This window comes from Styela clava, chromosome 13 (genome assembly GCF_964204865.1).
Source record: "Styela clava chromosome 13, kaStyClav1.hap1.2, whole genome shotgun sequence".
NCBI lineage: Eukaryota > Metazoa > Chordata > Ascidiacea > Stolidobranchia > Styelidae > Styela > Styela clava.
This window is the reverse complement of record NC_135262.1, coordinates 7131491-7154376: the sequence shown is the minus strand read 5'-3', so window position 1 is coordinate 7154376 and position 22886 is coordinate 7131491. Positions and strand designations below refer to the sequence as shown.

The 22886-nt window shown below is 36.4% G+C and overlaps 1 protein-coding gene across 5 annotated transcripts in view; it reads right to left on the bottom strand.

The window, feature by feature from the left end:
• Window positions 1–12040: 12040 nt before the first annotated feature.
• Window positions 12041–22886, bottom strand: part of LOC120332196 (zinc finger homeobox protein 3-like) — a 63070-nt gene continuing 52224 nt past the window's right edge. For 2 of the 5 annotated variants that reach the window (XM_078119504.1, XM_078119501.1), the window contains 12 exons: window positions 19106–22635; window positions 18864–19024; window positions 18368–18603; window positions 18096–18280; window positions 17351–17824; window positions 16745–16926; window positions 16546–16622; window positions 16325–16458; window positions 15720–16036; window positions 15069–15175; window positions 14940–14990; window positions 12041–14330 (listed from right to left, as the gene is read on the bottom strand). In XM_078119504.1, coding sequence (XP_077975630.1) covers window positions 14984–14990; window positions 15069–15175; window positions 15720–16036; window positions 16325–16458; window positions 16546–16622; window positions 16745–16926; window positions 17351–17824; window positions 18096–18280; window positions 18368–18603; window positions 18864–19024; window positions 19106–22635 — 5410 coding nt within the window. In that variant the 3' untranslated portion in view covers window positions 12041–14330; window positions 14940–14983. The remainder of the gene's footprint in view (window positions 14331–14939; window positions 14991–15068; window positions 15176–15719; window positions 16037–16324; window positions 16459–16545; window positions 16623–16744; window positions 16927–17350; window positions 17825–18095; window positions 18281–18367; window positions 18604–18863; window positions 19025–19105; window positions 22636–22886) is intronic. The other 3 variants (XM_078119502.1, XM_078119505.1, XM_078119503.1) reach the window with 3 other exon arrangements.

Sequence of the window (22886 nt, the reverse complement as noted above, 5' to 3'; positions counted from 1 at the left end):
TAGCTTATCTCCCAAAATAGTTTCCAATCGCAGTCTCCTCGACCAGTTTTTTTTTTTTTTTTCAGTTTCGTAAGCTTTGTGCGAGGCCTTTGGTGTTTCACCCATCCTCGACATTCGGCAAATTAGCAAATAGCCCTCTTGAAAATGTTAGTTTGCAAAGCTTCAGACTAAACTGAAAATATTGGAAGCCAGATTTTAGAATTGAGCATTTTCTGATGGGATATCATGTGCAATTTACTTTGTGAAATAGTCAATTTTATTTGCCGTATTTTTATATTTTTTTTTTGTTTCATGTTTTTCTTTGATCATAGTTATTATTAAATATTATTATCGATATCATTGTTATATTTTGTGCTTGACACGTTTCATCGAATTGGGATGTTTATTATTATTAATATTATTCTTAAATAAAAAATGTGAAAAGGTAAAAAAATCTCTTTTTTGTTGTGAAGTGCCTGGAGTCTGGTTACGTAGAGTATTGCAAGTTCTCGATAGGATAGTTCCACTTGCACGTAACAGCAGATATTACGTTGATCTTGTTCTATGGCCCTTGACGCCATGAGCAAAGGCCTCTACTGGGAACCATTCGCGATGGATACCTGAATTTAAAGTAAATTGGCGGTGATTTGTTGAATTCTTTGACTGTAATGCAATAATTCGTTTGTTGGCTTTTTTACTATTGAACATGGCGCATATATAAACTGTTGAAACGCGTTAAAGGAATAAAAGCCTTTTTATATAAAAGAGCACATGGCCATGGTTCTTGAGAGCCTTTGGATTGGGGCCACTGATCACGAAAGTTTGAGAATTACTGTCTACGCCAGGCAACCTTTTGTCGCTCGCGGGCCAAAATTGAAGGTTGCAAGTCATTGGCGGGCCGCACATAATTTTAGAAAGTTAGAAAACCGAACGGATGGCCGATGAATCACATTTTTTTCACACAGATCAGGAGTTAAATTTTAAGCAGCGCGCGAAGACTGACTATTTGAATATTTTCTGCGTCATTGAAGCCTTTGCACTTAGCATCAACTTTTCTGCATTTTGTTGCCATTTGTCTGATTATATTTAAATTATAAGCTCATTAAACGAGGAATTGTGAGTTTTATACTTGTTGGGTTATAGGATAATTTAGTCCACACGTGTCTCATAATAAATTCTCTTACGTATAGCGAATATAATCGCCAAAATAGCTGTTTTGTTACTATAGTACAGTAAAACGTCGCGGGCCGGATCCGGTCTACGCGAAGGAACTAAGCGGGTGAATTCACTTAATCATAGAGAAATTTGTTTTGCAAGTGGGAAGCGAGCTAATCTGGTCTATTAGCGAAAAGTTCAAGAGTTGGACAATGGCGTAAGCTAAAAATAGAAAATTGTAACAACTTAAACAGGCATGCGTCGACGAGCTCTAAGCAGATCTCAGTATTCAATATTCTCTTTCGAATTTTATCAAAATTGCCGGGATCAGTTTAACACCAGCTGACTGTGTCTGTACTCTATATACAGATGTCTTCTATATTCCGTGCTTGCGAAATGTCAGCTATGTCAATCTAAACCTTAGATATTTCGGGATACATTTGTTTAATCCGACTTGTCAAAATAAAACTGATATATACAAAAAATAAATATATTTGCAATATTTTCGTTATGAAAAAGATATTTCGAGTAACCTAACATCAATCAGCTGTGTCCCGCAAGGCGTAAAATTCTCGATCAAAAGCTGCGGCATCTCGTGTCTCATTGTTTGGGGTGACGTCAGCCCCATACAGTCGAGACATTCTTCATATGGTGACTTGGTCTATCTTTAGTTTGTTTAACTTGTAATCCTCGTGATAATATTAGAAATGACGCTCGCCTAGATAAACATTGTTCTGGAGCCTAGCTAAGTTCGAATAATCTACAGTGCTTCGCCATGTAAGTCAAAGATTTTATGGCAAAAAGAATAATTTTAAATTTACTTAAAAATTGATTTTCAGGTTTGAAACTCGATGTCAAGTACAAAATAGTATATTTGTTATCTGTATCAATACAGAATATTTTCGTTCTTCACATTCCGTTGTTGTCATAATAGGCTGATTATTATACTTCAGAGTGATAGATATTTTGAAAACATCATTATTTTAATCAAGTCGCCATACTTCAAGCTTCCAAGAACATATTTATTTATTCAAATAATTTTCTGGTTGAGACCTTGTTGGCTTCTTGAAATTTGTGACGTTCGGCCATTTTAGGTCTCAAATTTTCCGTTATTAATAAAACGGCGGATATTGATATAACGGTACATCTTGATACATGAATTGCATGTTTATATTGGAATCAGTTCTATCTCATTAGGATACTTTTGCCGTGTGTCTGCCTCCAGGAAGTCGTCAACTTATCGAAAGCCCGAGGCAAAACTTTGTTTATTTTGTCCTCGACGTTTGGTAGCAAATTACGGAACAAAATATTGTCAGGAAAATTGTATCCCGCCAACCATGATAAATAAGACTTCAAGTTCATTTTATCTGCACATCACGCTCGGCAGAATGAAACGATCGTTGCAGTCTTCAGGCTTAATAAGCAGTTTACGGCTACCGGTAGCGGTGGGCAATTAGCCCGCGGGAGGAATGCCATTAGCGAATACCACAGAGGGAGAAAATTGAGCTTAAGCTCGGTTACTTCATCAGAAAGAAGTAAGCATCTGTGTTTAATCAGTGTTCTGATAGTCATTATTCACATTCGTTTAAAATTCACTCAAAGCTAGTTTGACATTGATAATGAATGCTGGTTATGGAATTTCTATGCTGGATTAAATTTTCGTCCATATTTTTATCGTCGTACCAAATACCGCTGGGACATTCATTTTCATATATCTAGAATATTTATCCCGCCTTTGAGGGTTAAATAGAAAATTATTCATCAATGTTTATAAATTGGCCAGGTGAATTTTATCTTACACATCCAGTAACTTACCACACACTCACATAACAGAGCGATTTATGTTTGGTATCTTGAAAACAAACAGTCTTAGTTCCACTTCCCATTATTTTGAGCAAACTTTTGTCTGACTTTTCCCGAAAAATCACCCCACCAACGTGCCCATGCCGACATGGGCTTGGCTCCCATTATCTGAACGTGATAAAACATATTGACTATTCGTATTTCATTGTGTGCTTACAAATTCTTACAACACTGTGGTATTTATACGGATTCAACAAGCATGTACCAATGATAAACCATCATTTAGACGCGTTTCATATTTGTCCACGCACTGCGTTATGATGGTAATTCATTAAGGTACTTATATACACATTACGTATTCCCGTCAAAATACTAATTGACGTGGCAAATATTTTACTAATGCTAATCTACAAGTATCATAACGATTGAATAATGGTCACACCCTAAATTGTGGACTCACAATGGAAACCTTTGAGAAAGATTTGAGAACTCAGCCAATGCTGTTGACAATTCCATTTTTTCAAAGATATAGATCAGGGGTCGGCAACCTCTCGTCACTCGCGGGCCCAAATTTAAGGTTGTAAGTCATTGGCGGCCGCACATATTTTTAGAAAGTTAAAAACCGAACGGGCGGCTGATGAATCACATTTTTTCACACAGATCAGAAGTTAAATTTTAAGCAGTGCGCGAAGTTTGACTATTTGAATATTTTCTGCGCCGTTATACCATTTGCACTTAGCATCATCATCTTTTCCTCGTTTTGTTGCCATTTGTCTAATTATAATTACATTATAGGCTCATTAAACGAGTAATTGTGGATTATATACTTGTTAGGTTATAATATAATTTAGTGTCTCTAAACATGTCCCACAATAAATTCTGTTACATAAAGAATATAATCGTCAAAACAGCTGCTTTGTTACTATAATTCAGCGAAGCGTCGCGGGCCAGATTCCATGGCTCCGCGGGCCGGATCCGGCCGCGGTCCGTAGGTTGCCGACCCCTGGTATAGATAGTCAAAAGTAACAAAATAATTTATTTTCAAATTTTGGCATTGATCCGCTTGAATACTTGAGTAGTCAGAGTCCTGTGGTCGGAAATTGACTTTTTCAATTCTGATCTTGTGGATTTCAGAATAGCATGGTAATCGAACGGTAATCAACCAAGTCGTTGAGATTTCCTGTAAACTAAGTGGGCAGAATTACCAGATTATCATTATAGTTAAATCTTAAGTAAGGTTTTTCCGGTACGAGATTATCAGCCTATCCCGGAATTTGGTGAAATGGAAACAGAATCACACTGTTATATTTATACCTGCACATAGTATAAAGTAGTACCGGGTTTAAATAAAATTGCATCGGGTATTAAAAAATTTTTTGCAGTCTTGCTTTGTAATAAGTATGCTTATTGGCCTCTAGAGTCAAACCTAAACTATCGAAGCTAGTTTTACTTTTGTACTGGCGTAATCAATGCAATGAAGATGGAGAACTCTTGATAGTGTTGGCCAAGATGAAGCACGAATAGCCAGGAAAACGATTGAATTCTGATTAATATGACGATTTTAACAAACTAAAAGCAATTGGTAGTCACGTATTTTATCGACAGTTTTTCCACCTGAAATATATTAGATATGATTCATTTTACATATTATTATCGGAATTTCGTACAGCCCTATTATGCGGTCAAGTCATTGAAATACCGTTCAACACAAATGCAGACCCATTGAGAAGTTTACCGACATGAATTTATTACTCTCAGCCAACCCAAGCTTCGTCCACAGTATTCCCGGGTAAAATTTCCCTTTCTAGTATCATTCAACGGATATCGGGTTTTCGCCAATGACGACAATGCCTTAAATCTAATTATAAAAAGCGGTTTCCGTTTCACCATGCAAAAAATATCCTGCATCAATTTTCGTCAATGACGTCACAGACAGTTTTATATTCTTTCGTGAGACGGTAAACAAACCATAAAATGCGGTTGCGATATTATTAATGTAAATTTATCACATGGGCCAAAAAAAAAGCGTCAGTGACAAAATTCAGTGTAAATACAGCTTTGCACAATGAAAAATATCAGTTTTTGCAACAATTTACTGGAAAATTTATAAAACTCAATTCCGGCCAATACTACTAGAATGATATGATATATTTGAGTAATATGCACGACACCATAACAATATATGATCTTCAGCGCTCGAGTAAAATATGGACCATTTTAAGCCAATTTTATCGGTAACAATATATGCTTGAATTTACAATAAAAATTTGGTAAACAAATGTAATTTTAGTTATAATGCTCTATAATACAATGCGAAATTTGTAGTTAATTATAGTGAGTAGAAAAAGGGGCGCTCCAAAAGTGTGTGTACCAATATGGAGGTAACTTATTTTGTTCGCCTACTTTACATGAGTTGTGTACATGGACGGAAGCCTATGGGCGGGGGGTATATTCACCTGGCTAACACAGACAGTCCCCGAACTCGTAATAGAACTAAAATGAGGAAAATCAGAATAAAATTATGGCCTAACCTGGTACACACACTAATGGAGTACTAAAATAGGTGTATCTTTTTTTGGGGTAGTTGTTACTCGATCTATAGCTTTCTTAATGTTTCCAAAATGTACTTTGATATCAAATATCTGAACCAGAATCAGAATAGTTGTTCATCGCTCATATGCTAATAAAGTTGGAAGGCCAAACAAAAACATACCAACATTTAAACGTCATAACATTGTTGAGAATGAGGTACAAAGCAACTTACAAATATTTTTTTCGGGAAGGTTTCCACCAGACCTATTATCTCTGTCGCGTCTGTTTATTTACCAACGTGTAGTTATGATAATAAAGTCCTATTATTTCCTTATTAGGAAGTGATTCGTTCAATCGATTTCTTTATATGTGACACTGACGTAACCTATGCCTGAAGTTATGTAAACGCTTTAAGTTGATAACGATTTTTTAGAAATTCAACGCATAATAACAGGCTATGAATTCCAATAAGAGTCATATTGATACGTAAGACTCACGCAAAAACCGTAATTTGGAAATAATTTCATTCTGCCATCCCGATTTGGCACGACAGATCTCAAGAGTAAATCACAATTTTATCTAACATTCTTGTTCAATTCTTTCCAAAACACCTTTGAAACTTATTTTGACGATTAATGCCGTTGTAATTTTTAACATCTAACAAATTTCAATTTTTAGGTCTTATATTCATTAGAGGGGTTTAATTAGCACAACGTTTCGGATCATTTTTCTGCTTCTTTTTCAAAATCTATATAATTTGGCTTGAATATTTTCGGAGAATCTCCCAATTTATAACAATATATATTTAATTTACCCTTTTTATGTGTAATAAAATATGCTAATTCACAAATGCTGTTCATTTTAAGAAATACAACTAATGGAACTCAGAAGACAAATATTAACGTTATATACAATAATTTATCATTCATAGTACAAAATGTATTGAACAAACCACACAAAACATGGTGTCCAATAATAATATTGCCACACCTAATGTGGGTGTTGGCCCATCAATTCATTGATAAATTGAGAATAGCATTGATTATTTTATAGTGTTACCACAAACTTGTTGTATTTGTATGTGATCGAGTGGTCGGAGCCATATCTAATTTTATTAACAAGTATTTGGCCATACAACGATTATACCCTCTTCACAAGAGATTCTGGAATCGGAACGGGCATTTTGAGAGGGCCTGGATTATATCTTGTGATGTCCAAATGTTAACTAATGTGTTGCCTCGTGAAATAGTCAACATTGTATGGATTTGCACGTCCAAACGAGTTTGTTCAATGAATAAATGACGCGTTTAAGGCGTGGTTTATGCAACGAGAGTACTTAACCGTACTACTACCGTACTGTTGATTTCGGAGCGATGTAAAGGGCTCATCTCACTGAAATATTTTACTTATAATACGAAATGGTACTTAACTCGGAAGTGGCAACTTCATATCTCTCCTTCGCTGGCGAGTGCTATAGTTGTGTGCTCTCTGAAGAGCCCTTGTCTATGGTTTTGTTCATTTGAGTCCATTTAGAGATAGTATTTTCCCGCGCCTTTGTATCTTACTTCATAATCTTGACATTTTTTAAAGAAAGTAATATGACGCGATAAATATATGTGCATACATATGTTAATCATTCTCAACCAATATTACTATATTCCTCAAGACAAATTTTTTCCCAACTTGGCTTTTCGTAACCCCAGAACAAATTTACGAATCGTACAAATTTATTTGAATTTTTATGTAATATACTAGCATTTTCGTTTATGTATATGATTTTTGCAATGATTGTATAGGTCCTGTTTTTTTTTCGATTTGATATAGAAATTCTAATTCAAAATTACAGTAGTTAACTATTCAAAGCACTTGGATGTTTTGGGGTATGGTTTGAATTCCTGTTTCTCCATCGAACCATTTGCCAATGAAATATTTTAATAATCCAACTCGTGAGTCATCTACGCGATATTACATCAATTCAGGTCAAATTTTTAACCATTAAATCACTATACATTCTCAATTATATGGAATTTTGTCCACTTCAAGTGGTTTCTGGAGGGCTTTTCGAACAATTATCCGTCAATCATTAATTAAAATGCTCGTTAATTCTGGTATTTTAGCGCGTATTGAGTAAAATTGAAACACGTACTACATGGCGGCTTTATTTCATCGTTTGCTATAAATATTTTGAAAATTCAATGCCAAGTTAGATGTCTACCACATTTTACGTCATAATTTGGAACCTAGAAACTCATCAACTCCATATAGATCATAGGCATAATATGATTGTCAATCGACATCACCCGTGTGAGTTCGAACCTCTTATTGGCGTCAGTTGAGCATGCTTTGTTATTTAACCTTTTGATGGTGTTTCTAATTAGGGTGAAGCAAGGGTAATATACCTAATATGTAATATAAAATATTATGTTCCCATTGTGTGATACCTATTCTACTCAGAGCATCCTTTTGGTGCAATTTGCATCCCCTTTCAAGATAGTTTAACCCAAAATATTTAGATCTTCGACGATCGCATCTTTCGCCACTCCCGTAGATTCGTCTGAAATAAAAGGAGCGGCGATGAAATGTTTTCTGGGCCTCGTGTATTATATAAAATCGATGGAATTGATGTATTTAGATTTTGTTTATCATTTTATTCTTGTTTATGAAATGTTGATTTCGGGTTTGTAATACCAAAATCAGCTATTTAACTAAACCACCTGAAAGCCGTTTCATTCCATAATTGTAAAATGAAAACGTAAAACTAATTTTATGTTTCGCTGTATTCCAATACCACATAATATTATCTCATCAAAATAATTCTGCCATATTCATTGTCTTAGGAACTCAATGATGAATATTCGAAACTTGCTACGAAAAATTAATGACTTGAGATGACTTGCCCTTGTTTTAAAAGATTGCTGTTGAAATTTTTCAGAAAACTAGTTTCAATTCAGTTTGTGATAACTGTTTGTGAAAACGTTTAGCCGAGAATAAAAATGTAACTTATTAATTGGGGTTGGTGTTGTTACTTGGATCGGATGAATGACAATTTTTCCTGATGCTAACTCTAGCAATTAGAAAATCTCATAAAATGCTTTACTTGCGGTCCAGAATATTATAAAGTTTGGGTATTATCTCAACTAATTTGTATCTTAATTTCCATATGTATATATGATATTCATTGGCCGTGAATATCCATATTGACGTACTTTTCAGAAACAGTGCTTTGCCACCACAGAATGACGAATGTTAATCATGATCTTGAGTGACGACATATTTCTTCAATAATTTGATTAATAATCCTATTTCCGTTCAATTCAGGTAACTAGAAATCGATATGTTTAATATTTGGAAGCACATTCCTCTTTCATTTTAATCGATATACATATATGGTCAGATTTGTGCACCACGGCTGGTATGCATTTGGCGTTATTTCAACATAATTGTGGCATTGTACCGGTAGTGGAATTATTTTGTAAACGTCAAGTAGATTACACATGATTTAAACTGATTGAATTTTGTTTTTAAAATCGCTAGTTATAGTTTCAATCAATATTGTTAGGTGAGTTACAATGAAGTGCCACTTCATGCCGATAATTTAATTGGTGTTCCCGATGTACAGTAATCAAAAAATATTCACATCGTTGCAAACAAACACCCATCAAATCAAATCAAACATCGCTTCGTACATTGACCAAACTATGAGTGTTTCTTAGACATGCCGATTGTATTCATCACTTTCCATTTATATATTGTGAAATTACATAACCAACGGTCACCTATTCACTTTACAAAATCGAAATCAAAAGCCGTCACGAGTCGAACACAAATCAAGACGCTACTTAGATTTCATTTGCTTTGTTTCAATTGTGATCAGGCAGGTGTACAAACAACACATATCGCATGCTCGGTACTTATATTTTGCCAAAGCTTGGCCATAGCTAGGCCGCGTCTATTAGACGCGGTCTAACTATGGACCAGACTTGGTCACGTTTCTCAAAAAATTAAAAATAACTCTGATTAAATGAAACAAGAATTTATTCTATTTCACCGTCGAAATCGTAACAATATACACTGATATAAACCCACCTAGAGCGTCATTGTTTTCCTCAAGTCCCAATCAACTGAGGGGGCGTTATCGAGGCGCGGATCAAATATCAAACAGGGGTAAGACTTCATTTTACGTACGTACCCAGTTGGGTTCCTGTCTTAGATTAATAAAACGGATGAGTGGGTGACTTTTGTTTTTATAAATGTAAACAAAATTCCCCGACGGCATCGAGTTTAGATAAACTCCAACGATTTTATCCGAGGAAACAATGACTTTATCGTTTGAAGATCATTTTTCGTCTTTAAAGAGCAATTTTATCCACGAGCCTTCTTTAACCAAGCATGTTAAAAATTAACGGAGGCAAATTTCAGAAAAAATTGTATGAGGTCATTCTAACGACGACGATTAGTCAGACTATTCATCTTCGTCTATTGCCGGTTATTAAAAGCGAATGGTGAAGCGCATCACCGGACCAACATATACGTGTATCTTAGATGTATCACACCCAAAGCATGCTTCTATGTGCATTTACGTTTGATCAAGTTTAAACGAAGTATAATAAAATTCAATGTGTACATTATGTATGGTGGAAACATAAACTACTGATTACTAATCAATGGCTAACTTCAAAGCCATGATTGAGTTCGTGTATGTTGAGATTACCACTTCCTAAACGTATCCGACCTATCAATTTGAACATCTGATTGGTTTCATGTTATACTTGAGATGTTTTAAAGAGTTGGAATTATCTTCTGGAACTCAAGGACCCAATCGGACACTCGCGCGAAATTGAACTCATTAAGATATCAACTCTATCTTGTTCTTATTTTAGTTCTGTTAAAAAATAAGTACATTACATTATGTCATTGGCATTGCGGATATTACTATGGGATAACCAAACAATAATTTTAATGACATTTTATTTATTATTTACCTATGCTCTTGAAAAAGTACAAAATGAAATTTAGTAATAAATATAAAATAAATAACGCACACGCCTAGTCAGGGCAAAAGACATTTCCATAATCATCCAATCTATTAATGATCCACTTCAAATTGGCGAAATTTTAGGTCTCAGTATCACCATCTAGCGGAACACCGCAAGGAATAGCAAAACTATGTACCAAAAGATAAAAAAAGGTCACAGGGAAAAAAGTGTCAGCACAAAACAGGGTGCCTACGATCAAGAAATGGAGACATTTTTATAGAAAAGATGGGCATCCTCAACAGGTCAGAATACATCACAGAGTTGTATCGGGATGACAGAGGTCACCACCCAGTACCCACCATCAGTAATGAAAATAAAGGTCCCCATATTATTGGAGAGGATGTTCAAAACGCCCTCAAAAAGATGAAATGTGCAAGGCCGCACAATCCGATGACATTCCATCCGAAACGCTAACCGCTCTAGGCAAGTTTGGAATCAAAGAAGTAACAACGCTATCCACGCTACATGCGAAATTCCAAGAGACCTCAAAAAGTCGGTGTACATTGCAATACCCTAAAAACAGGCACAGTTGAATGCGATCAACACCGAACAATAAGCCTCATGAGCCATTTCAGAAAAGTCATGTTTACGAATGCCGATGAACAGAATGAGAAATAAAATCCTCCATGAAATATCTGAAACCCAATTTGGTTTTATAGCACAGAGCTACTCAACTGGCGGACCGCGGTCCGAATCCGGACCTCTCGGTTATTCGATTCGGACCGCACCTAATTCTTTATTTTAGATCATTAGCCCCACTTTTGAAGTTTCCTTTTCTAAAATGACTTTTATAGTTTTGAATATATACGTAAATAACTATAACACCATAATAAACAATTTTGATTAGCTAATAATCACTAGCCGGTCGAGGAAGTGTGCGAATAAGGATGGCGAAATATAATTTCTTGAGAGACTGGACTCATATAATTTTGAAGTTTCGTATGCGGATTTTCGATGAGAATAGTTGAGTAGCCCTGTTATAGCATATGAAGGCCCCAGAAATGCCATATTTGTCTTGAGGATCCTCATAGAAAGGGCGATTGAGGTACAAAAGGACTTGTACCTCCTGACAAAGTAAGACACTCCGACCTGTTCAATATCTACAGCAAAATGATCCTACGGAACATAAGAGCACGTGAAGGCGTCAAAGTAGGTTTTCACAAGTCACAACATAAACAATCTCAGATACGCGGATGACACAGTGCTAATTACCGACTCGGAGGAAAACTACAACTAAATTTGCTCATTTTCGGAATTGGAAATTTTATCCGCTTTGATGACCTCATTATACATATATACCTATGGATGCCATAGCCTAAGCTCTAAATGATAGCGGCGTGGGCTTATAACCGTAGGCAACAATCCTTAGAACTTCCAATTACTCCGCTTGCTTTCCCATCATTCCTAACTTCCCGATATACTCCCAATATACAAAAAATAATTGAAGCAATTCAAAAATACTATTCTACCATGTGATCTTCCCACCTAAACGGCCAATATTGGCCAATAGTCTTCTCGGCAAAAATCGAAATATATAACCTAGATGCAAATTTATTATCAGATCCATCATAAATTCCAAAGGAAATTAAAATAATAAAAGACGTGTGAAAAGCAGTGGTACCAAAATATACATTACAGGCATCGTGGGTCTTGAAATCTTCAAAGAAACAGAATTTGCAATAATAATAAAAATACAGACACATCGCTAATCAGACATGTATCAGAAAGCACTGAAAATCTTGATAATATTGCCAACGAAATTGTACTTTTATGTATCTGTCATAATCCAAACCCAGAAGTATATTCAGTTACTGAAATCAATGTTTTTACTAGTCAGAAGCGATTCTACAAATTTGAAATTTAAAATCCAATTTTTGAGCAAAAAAATGATTTTGAAAATTTGAGCAAATAGTCTCAGACATCAATACGACTTATGCTAATTCAATTGTAGCAAGCAAGATAATAATAAAAAATGACTATCTTATGAAAATGATATTAATGATGATATTTTACTACAGTGAAAAAAATACACTTATTGATGATGATAAGTCACTGCATGATAATAATGAAGCTTTTAATTACACAAACATGATAACTTGCACGAATCCGCAGTACTGCAAACAATTATTTCAACCAATAAATTGCACAAAAATAATAAAGTGGTGAAAAATTACTTTATTATTTTTTAAAGGCTCGCCGTAAAATGTTAAAAATATCAACAAGGCTACAACCAGAAAAATATTACGAAAAATGAAATTCCGCCAAATATTCATGGAAATATCTGCCCCAACCGGGTTTAATTTTAATCAATTTTCTATACTTATTATCGGAGCAAATTATACTCTTCTTTGGGTAGAGAGACCTAATTTTTACTAATAAAATAAAATATCTTCAGGAAGTGATTTTGTCATTACAAAATTACAGTACAATTCTAGTAAACCTAACAAATTTTTTAAAACTGAAAATTTTCTCGTCAATAATTGCTTTTACCGCATCACTCAGAACAAGGCCCTTAACTCGCAGTAAATAATAATGGATACTGATAATGAAATATGTATAGAACAGGCAGACGATCCGCGCAAACAGTTTTATCACTTATCAAAATGAGAGAGAGATTGTTAATTATTTGATGATGATTTGATGATATATTTCGCTAGAAAATGAAAAATATACCTATTTACCGAATACTGTTAATTTAATTGAATGCCACTAAAATAATACCTACTTACGTCAAATCAAATAACTCAATTTAATAGGGAATGTCGTCATGTGTGTTTTTAACACTTTTTTGAAAAAATAATTTCATTATCTATTGGAATGTATTCAATTCTTGAACGATTTAAAAATTTTTGTGTTTTTTGATATTTTTGTGGATACTGTACCCAAAGGCAAAAAATTAGACACAATTTTTTTGTTGTTGTCGCAAATGAGATGGAATGCAATATTTAATGAAGAAAATGAATAAAAAATGTATAATAATGATAAAAATGAGAAATAAAATAATAAAAAAGTGTAAAATAATGACAAAAGCACTCAAGAAAGGCTTGAAATAATCTAAAATTATGCAAAATTACACAAGACGTGTTGGGCACCGCGGAATAATATTTTCAATAAAATAATAAAAGTTTTAAAGGAACATATACAGTTTGTGACGATAATTTTCACCTAAATACACTTGTACCAAGTATAACCCAAGGATAAAAGACCGTTCACCATTCACACTTTAAAAATATGACATTAGATGTCGCATTAAGGACGCTGCTTATGAGCGCCATCTAGTAATGGAACAACGACACGAAATATGTCACTGAAATTTTACAGTAATAGAATAAAAAGCACTTATGAATCAACAATCCAAATTATGACGTAATCAAACATATGACGTCATTAAAACAAACTTTGCACAATCAAAGTTTGACGAGAGGCAATAAAACCAAAGTATTCTATTGAAAAAGACAAAAGCACTAAAACAGACAAAAGGGCCAAAATTAGGCACGATAAATATTAAAAAGAAAACAAAAACTAGAAGCGTTGACGTCATAAAAATGTTGACGAAAAAAAGGGTTTGAGCAAAGTATATTTTATACACAAGTACAGAAATAGATGATTAATGACTGTATATTTATAGACACCATTTTTTCGGGTCATCCGCGCACAATGCCCTTTGAACTGATAGATAATACACAATGTTCACCTCCATCACCACACCAACTTGAATCGTAGGTAATTTTATATATTATAAAAAGAAATTTCATCTTCATAAAGTTGAGTTATCAATCCACATCTCCCACTTCGGCTTTCGATTTCTGTTGAAATTTCTTATCCCTGTGAATATCAAATAATAGATAAAAATTTTGGAGTAACAAGAAAATGACCAGACAGCGAGTAAAATCTTTTATTATCTAGTATCTAGTGTTTTAATACCAACTGAACTAGAGCGTTGAAACATTTATTAAGCAGGTAAAAATCTCAGGCTCATCTAGACTAGAGTGTAATAAGCTGGAAAGGGAAAAGGTGAAAGGGAAACAATCGAAAATTCCGGTTTGTGCAGCGTCTTGGAAAGGGAATTTGACTGTATTGACATTGAATTACAATAAGTTTTATAATTCATTTATTGCAATTACGTCATCTTGAGCACATAAACGATCATAATGCGACTAAATATCCGATATATCCAGTTCCGTCCTACTTCTCACAACGTCAATTTCTAGTTCTTGGCGCGCACAGATAAGATAAACACGTAATTTTATAAGTAAGGGATTGGCATTTTGCGACGCATTGGAAATTATTTTACGACGAGTACCACTGGGATAAGGTAATCTAAATGTGAAAGATTTTGACGAATTCAAACGCATAAACAACTGCTGGAATATGGCGTTGTTAAAAACCGAGAAAATCTATTTGGGCAATATAAAAAATATATAGACTACTTACCATCTAAAGAAGTTGGCTTGGAATATGCGGCAGACAATCTTTCATTAGAGTCTAAATAAAACATAAATAAAAAAATAAGCAAAAATAATTTTGTTATGTTTAATACAACATTCAAAATCTTTCCCTAACCTGTGAAGCCAGTTCTGTTTCAACGTGTTCAATATATCGCTATTAACTTGAACTTGATCAGTCACCTCTTTTTGTTTGTCCATTCCGTTCTGAACTGCTCCGGCATTCTAAAATGAAAATTTTTTTAGATTGAAATAAAATTTCGCGTTCTGCCAAGATAATGTTATGGTCTTAACTCAGGGATTTTTAAAACGGGCCATCATGGGGCCACAGAGCGGTTCTCGGGGGCCCACGATTCGCGATGATAACATTAATTTAAAGCAAATTTATCGAGATTTGTTTAGCTTTTTGACTGTTATCATTCTTTTGCTTTTGTTTGTAGGAATTATTCATAATTGAACGTCGTGCATAAAAAACTGAACTGTGTTGAAAGCAAAAAATAGGTATTTTTTATAGAAGAGCAGGGGTGCCAACAAGCGCTGAGTCTTCAGACACGGTTCATGAAAATTCGAGAACGAACGATCTCGTCGATTTATTTTTTTTGACTTCTCATCCCGCGCAAAATACAATTCATGAACTAAGATAACAGTAACGAACGTTCGTCTACAATGAACGTCAAACTGTCTGCTTGTATAAAGCTATGAAAGAAGCTAGAACGACCATTGAAAAGACGCGAAAGCATGATAGCATTAAGTATGATAGCTTTCTTACCATCAGTTTCTGGACAGCGGCAAGTTGTTGATAACTTTGCAACAATACAGGGTTAGCAGCCAGAACAGATGCGTCCCAGCCGTGCGAAGATTTAGTTTGTGTGTCCAGCATTGACGAAGTTGAGTCGCTAGTTGCAACGGCTGAAATTCTGTACTTGTTTTCAGCGACGTCATTGGGGACAGATATGGATGCAAATTGTTGATTGTTGTCACGATCGTTTTCGAATCCAACGACGTTGGACGACATTGCGTCTCTTGATGAACTATCATCAAAGTCGGAAGATGGCGTTCTTGCGCCTGATGAACAACTTTGATCATCTAGAAAAAAGCAATCTGTTTAGCCTAATGCACCAATCATCAGGTTTATAATTGGTTTTTGTTCGCAGCCGCCCACCACAAAAATGAAGCCCAGAGCAATTGTTAGTTTATTATCTGAGATTTTCATATTTCTCCCAAAGAACAGGAAAGTCGATAGGGTTTAATCATCGCCCGGTTACTCGTCGATGTCGGGTATGAGAATAGCTTAAAAGTTTCTTTTCGGGTTCTAAGCCAGCCCACTCACAATTGTATACTTCGTCAAGTGTAAAATGTTACTACAGCACTTACCGCTTCCTTCTCCGTCATAAGCTGCCATAAAATTTCCGAGATGTATTTTAGAAAACACATGATTCCTGTATTCTTGTAATGATCCAAATCTCATTTCAGGGCAAAGACGACATGAACTTTTCATTTGCAAAGATCTAGTGGGAAAATATATAAAAAAAAGAGGTCAGCGATAAGTGTATGTGTAAAGTTGGTAGATATTTCTCACAAAAAAAAATTCTTACTCTTCAGCCTGGTCATTCTGGTCCATTTGATCTCCAATTGCTTTCTTCTCTTTTGCTCTAGCATTCTGGAACCATACCTGAAATATACAATAAAATGTTTTAGCTGGGTTGCTTATGAAGCAAAGGCAATTTTGCAAAATCTGCTTCGATTCAACAAACAGAACAAACATAAAAGTAGAGTGATACAAGTCTTTCTTACCTGGATGACACGCTTCGGAAGTCCAATTTGTTGACCTAGCATCTCACATTCAAGAAGAGTTGGCGTTTTATATTCAGAAAAACAATGCTTGAGAGAACGAACTTGCAGGGACGACATCTGAGTTCTGTAACGCTTCAACGGAACCATGAACGACGGGCTTAGGGAATCAGTAGGCCGAGATTCTGAACAAAATGTTATTTGTTTGAAATCAAAAACTGCACCCACCAAACTTCTATAAAGTTGTTGTGGGGTCGGAGTCGTATTTTTAAAGTCTCCGGAATCCGGATTCGGAAATCGGAGTCGAAATTCCCAATTTCCCGGATTCGAAATTGTAGACTTTAATGATCATAAAATAGGCAAAACCTTCCTAGTTCCTACTAAAACTCAAAAATGGGTAACGAAGGCTGGCTTACGCCAATGTTTTCGATATCACAATCGGACTTCCCGGAGTTCGAAGCTGTAGTCGGAGTCAAAATTTTGCTTAAGTCGGTTCCGGAGACAAAACTTTATGCAACCCGTTAGGAGTCGATTACGAGTTTTCCCCGGCTCCACAACTCTGTTATTTACAATATAAGACGTGACCAGTGAGATATATTTTGCACCCACCTGGAGACGATACTGGCGGCGAGGACGACATTTGACCTTCCATAGATTGTTTACTCATCATCACAGGCGAAGAAGACATTTGGATTGCATCTTTCACTTTGAAAGCAAACCCTTCCGACGATTTGACATTGTTTTCTGTTACTTCGGGAGCCAGAGAAGCAGTTTTAGCTTGCAGTCTCTGTGCTATCACATCGACGCTGTTACTTTTCGAAATCTGCTCAGTTACGGCTTTATATATATCAGCAGTGCGTGGTGTTGCCACAAATTTTGATGCAAATGTTGTTGTATCGAATGAGTGATTCTCTTCAGATAATTTTCTACGTTTAGGACTACTTCCGTGACCTTCCGCAGAATCGTTGATCTTGTCTCTTGGAGTTGAATCGGAAAACGATAAATTGACAAATGGTGCGTGTGCATTAGATGTGATTGGATTACCAGCAGTTGATCCGTGCAAAGTTGTTACGTGAGTCTGATCTATATTGAAAAGAGAACGAATGTGATAAATTAAGAAGCATCAGAAGCCTCGCGTAGTTAGTGGTTTTAATGGTAAACACGGGTCTATATCAAATTCAATTTTGATACTACTCTGTGTTGAGTAAAAGAGTCAGGTCGCCATCTCTCGAGTCAAGTCAATTACCTACTCTAGTTACTTTTTAGTTTCTGATAAGTTTCGACTAGAGTTTAAGTCGAGTCAATGACTCGTGCCTCGCCAACCTTGGTATATATGAATGAATTCTAGTCTCACCTGCGACCTGTTTTTCTTTCAATTGCTTTTGCATATTACTGATGATACTTTTATAATCTTGAATTTTTTCTTGGGTCATTTCTCTCTTCGTTTCATTCAATCTAAACAAAGCAGTTGATGACGCAGGAGAAATTTCGGAAGCTGACAAACGACTGTTGCTAGACGAGATGGCACCAAATGTTGTTCTAATCAAAGAAAGAATTAAACGATAACAGATAGACAAAAACATAAAAGACAAATTTTCAAATTAAATGGAAAATGACGTCACATACTTTGATTCCGGGTATGACGTTGTGGGTGACGTCATCATTTGAGATGCGGACGATGTTGGAATCGAAGATGGCGACTGCATATGTCTGCATCTTATATGAGCATCGAGATCCGCCTTTGTTCGAAACGTGACGCGGCATTGTGGGCATATCTGAGGCATGCCCAGGACAGAAGTGATTCGGCCTACAGATCGAAATTGGCCTTTCCTTTCTCGTGCTCTCGTGTTTTGAAACCAAACCTGAAATTGCCAAAAGTTCCAACTTGAATAGAAAATTATTTTTCAATAATAATCATACGTAAAAATAAACTAGTATAGGGTCAAACCCAGGGTTTCATCCCTCGACCCCTTTGGAGACCACGGGTCGGTTCTTTGGGGCTTTCTCTAAGCACTATTTTCAACTACATTAATTTCATGTAAATTGACTAAGATTCTTTGATAATAAAGCAAATTCTGAATATAGAATGATCACAAGAAAACTTAATTGAGGTATATCATACCTGCACAACCCGCTTTTTCAGTCCAACAATGTCTGATATCTGTTCAATCACCTTCCTACTTGGACTAGAATCAACCAGATATTGCTGGTATAAAAATTCCAACTGTTCAGGAGTGATTGTAGTGCGAAGACGTTTAGGATCTTTCGAAGTATCATTGATAACTGGAATTTGAAAACAAATGTTAAATATTACTGAAAATAGCGTTTTTACAAATTATAATTCTCAAACGAAACAAAACTCACCTTTACGTCCCATATTTTGTCTTGCTGAATTAGGACTTGTTGACGATGATGAAGACATTGAAAGTGTTGGCGAAACACTGAGCTTTCGTTTCGCGGCCATTGCATTGTCTCTCTGGGTTATATACTGCTGTGCTGTCATTATATTTTGAGATATCATGTTGCTCGCTGGTATGTTCATCTTCGATTCGTACGAATGACTCTTTTCTCTTACACTCCCACGAGGCTGCGGCAAACTAAAACGATTTATTATATCTTCAATACCGTGGCCTGTTTCTTGTTTAATATGCGGCTTCATTTCAACCGTTTCAGATTCTTTACTATAAGATAGTTTCCGTCTTTCGCTTTCGAAACCAGCTGGAGGACTATTTGAAGGCCGGCGAGATTCATTTTTTGCTTCAATTCCAAATTTTTCATGAGAATCCTTCCCAGATGTTCCCTGCAACATCCCTTCTACTATTGATGGATAAAACATCCTATATTGCTGGATGACGTTTTCTATGTAAGCAGATGGCTTCATATCATGAAGTCTTTCGTGTTGTGACAAAGCTACGGCTGAAGGAAGCGTCGCATCACATTGATTGCATTTGTAATTGGGTTCAGTTGGGCTGCCAGCACGAGTCTCTCGTTTCATATCTTGCAGAACAGAAGCACGCGTTGCGACATCATGTGAAAACTGATGACTATGTTTAGCCGTTGGCGATAAATCCATCTCAAGAGATTGTGTAGAAAGCATAGAAGACATTTGTTGGTCGACTGACGAACTCAATGGTGGAGATGGGCGTCGGGTAAGATACGAATTCGATTGATTCTGAATACCGTTAGTATGATGACCCGCTGATATCCCACTTTGTTGCATTTCATAACTTTTTCTAGCCTTCTGGCGGGCGTTTTGAAACCACACTACAATCACTCTTGTGCTGAGATCGAGTAATCTTGACAACTTGTCCAAGTCTTCGTCCTTAGGATAAGCATTTTTATCAAAAAATTCTTGCAATATTTTCAACTGGTAGTCGCTGAATCGCGTACGCGGTGTTCGCCTACTTATTGTTGAAGCAAGATTCGCGTGCCCAGGTGTGCCAATCGGATAACTAAAATCTGCAGTGGACACGTTTGCAATTCGTTCATAACTATAAGCGTCAGAATTTGCAGTTTCCTGTCGATACGCAAACGTGTTGTTGTGATCGTTGCTCTCACTCGAAGCACGGTGATCTGCCGCTAAAGAATAATTTGTAGATCCAACAGGGGAGTGATTATCCCTTACAGATGTAACATTGGGAACTAACGACATTGCATTTGCAAAAATAGACTTGTTTGCCTCAGTATTAGCAAGGTTGCCTCGTTCTGTTAATGATTTTAAAATCTGCATTGCTTGACTCTGCGACATTGTAGAATGAATCGGGGCATTCGCGGACGATGTGGCCCCATGTAACTCCTCCCTTTTATCGACTGAATCTGTGAACATTTGATGAGATTCGTTTTCTCTTGAAACTTCAACTTCAATTTCGTTTTGTTCTGGTTCAACTTTCACTATTTGTGATTTTTCTTCCACGATTGCATTTTCGTTGCTAGAGTTGTCACTAGAACTAAGTGGTTCCCTTTTGACGTCATCTAGTGACGTCATGGGAGGAATATTGAAATTGTAAGGAGAATCTTTTGAGCGTTGCCTCTCTTTGAAAAGAGTGTTACGAAACCAATGCTTGATGACTTTCGATGGCAAATTGGTTTTGTGGGCCATATCAGAAATTTGATTTTCACTTGGTGAGGTGTTAATGTCAAAATTTGCTCTTAGAATCTTCAACTGATCATCAGTGATTCTTGTTCTTGGCCTCTTCGCAGGAAGTTCCGCGGATGCAGGAGAGTGGCTGATATTGGAAGATTCTCTCTGATTAACTATTGTACTTTTGTTAGGATCTTGCTCAGCATCCTTTCCTCCGGGTCTAGAATCACCAGTCATAGACGCAGCAGCGGCTGCTTGAAGTTGGTACGCTTGCAAAGCGGATGACAACGGATTATTAACTACTGAATTATTCAAATCAGGGGACGATGAATTAGGATTAAGCAAACTTGCAGCAAAAGAAGCGAGCATTTGTTGTTGATTCGCGTTTTCAGCTAGGCTTGGTAAAAACGGCATCCCAGCCGCCCCTCCGGTCATTGCAGGATACATTAGAAGTTGTTGTAATTGTTGTTGTTGCATAAACCTCATTGCTAGCCACTGATAAGGATTCACGCCCGCCGCTGGAACGCGAGCTTGTTGTTGTTGCTGTAATAGAGACATGACACCGACAGGGTCTATAAAACCAGGAGTTGAGCCATGCATTGCAGCTCCGTATATATGATCAACGAGCATGTTCATTATGTTTGAAGCATTTGTTTGCGAGGAACCCTGGGTCTGATTAGTAGATTGTTGTTGCTGCATCGCCTGGGTTTGTGCCGTCATCAACGTTTGCAAAAGCATTTGCTGCTGAATCTTAGATTGTGCGTCATCTGCTGCAGATTGAGTATGCGCGTCTTGAGTAGAATTAGCACCGCCAAAAGCTCCAAGCATCCCCGGATAATTTTTCATCAAAGCCTGAAGAGCATTATGTTGAAAATCTTTACCGTCGTCTATCTGTGAAATGTCACTCATATTTGGAGCGGATAGGTTGCTGGACGGTACAAGTCTCGGTGACATACCAGTTGAATCAACATTATTACTGCTCGATTTAGCGGCGTTGTTACTGCTAAATTGTTTTAAGTCAGATTCAGTGTTATTAACGTTCTCTAAATCTTTCCTTGCGCAATCCCAATACCAATTTGAGTACCCTTCTACAAATTCTTGCAGCATTTCAGTCGACATTTCCATGTTATGGACAGATTTCTCATGAACTTTGAGAATCCACATGTTAGAGAAATCTTTTCCACAACTATCGCAATGAAACGGGGATGTTTTTTGCTCCGTTTCATCCGGGGTTTGTTTGTCTGTATTGTGGTTTACATGGACGTTTTCTTTAGATGCCATATTTTTCTCAACCACCAAATTATTTTCGTTTTCGTCGATTGGTATTTGTTGCTTTCGTTCGTTTTCGTCTCCATCTTGATTTTTCTGTTGTTCTTTCCACTTCTTCGCTTTCTCTCGATTTTCCGAAGATCGGTTTTCTACAAAATGAACAACTTGGTTGAATCCGACATCCACGAGCACTTTTTTGTGGGCGCTTCTACTAATTCCTGGATAAAGAAGACGCCCTCGTTTCCACTTGTAATCGTGCAATAAAGAAAAATCGAAATTTGACGATTGCGCGCCACTTTTACCTTCGTTATCACTGGTTTCCCGCGCATTTTCCTCTTCAAAATCCATGTTCTCTTTGTTGATTGATTGCTCATTCCCCGTGGCGCCATCTCGCGGGAATTGATCATTTAGTTCGGCCGACGCATCCGCGTCAACCGCTGATTTATTTCGTTCCTCATTGGATTCACTGCGACCCATATGGACAGTGGAAGCCATAATATGGTCTAATAAATCGTTCTTTGATACGAAGGTCTCTTCACAAGGGCTGGGATGTAAAAGCAAAAATCACGATACGGGGTTAAATGATACGGTCAGCTCTCGTCAGATAAACACATGAAAAACAGTTGATTATCAAATATGCTTTACGCGCTTTACTGTTAACAATATAGGAAGTAAAATTTCTGACAAGACATTGTAAGGAGAAACATCTGAAGGCATTAAAGCATATGCATCGACATAGACCCGTTATAATTTTGCATATTTCTGCTTTCCAGTGGCTTTTGATTTTATAAATTT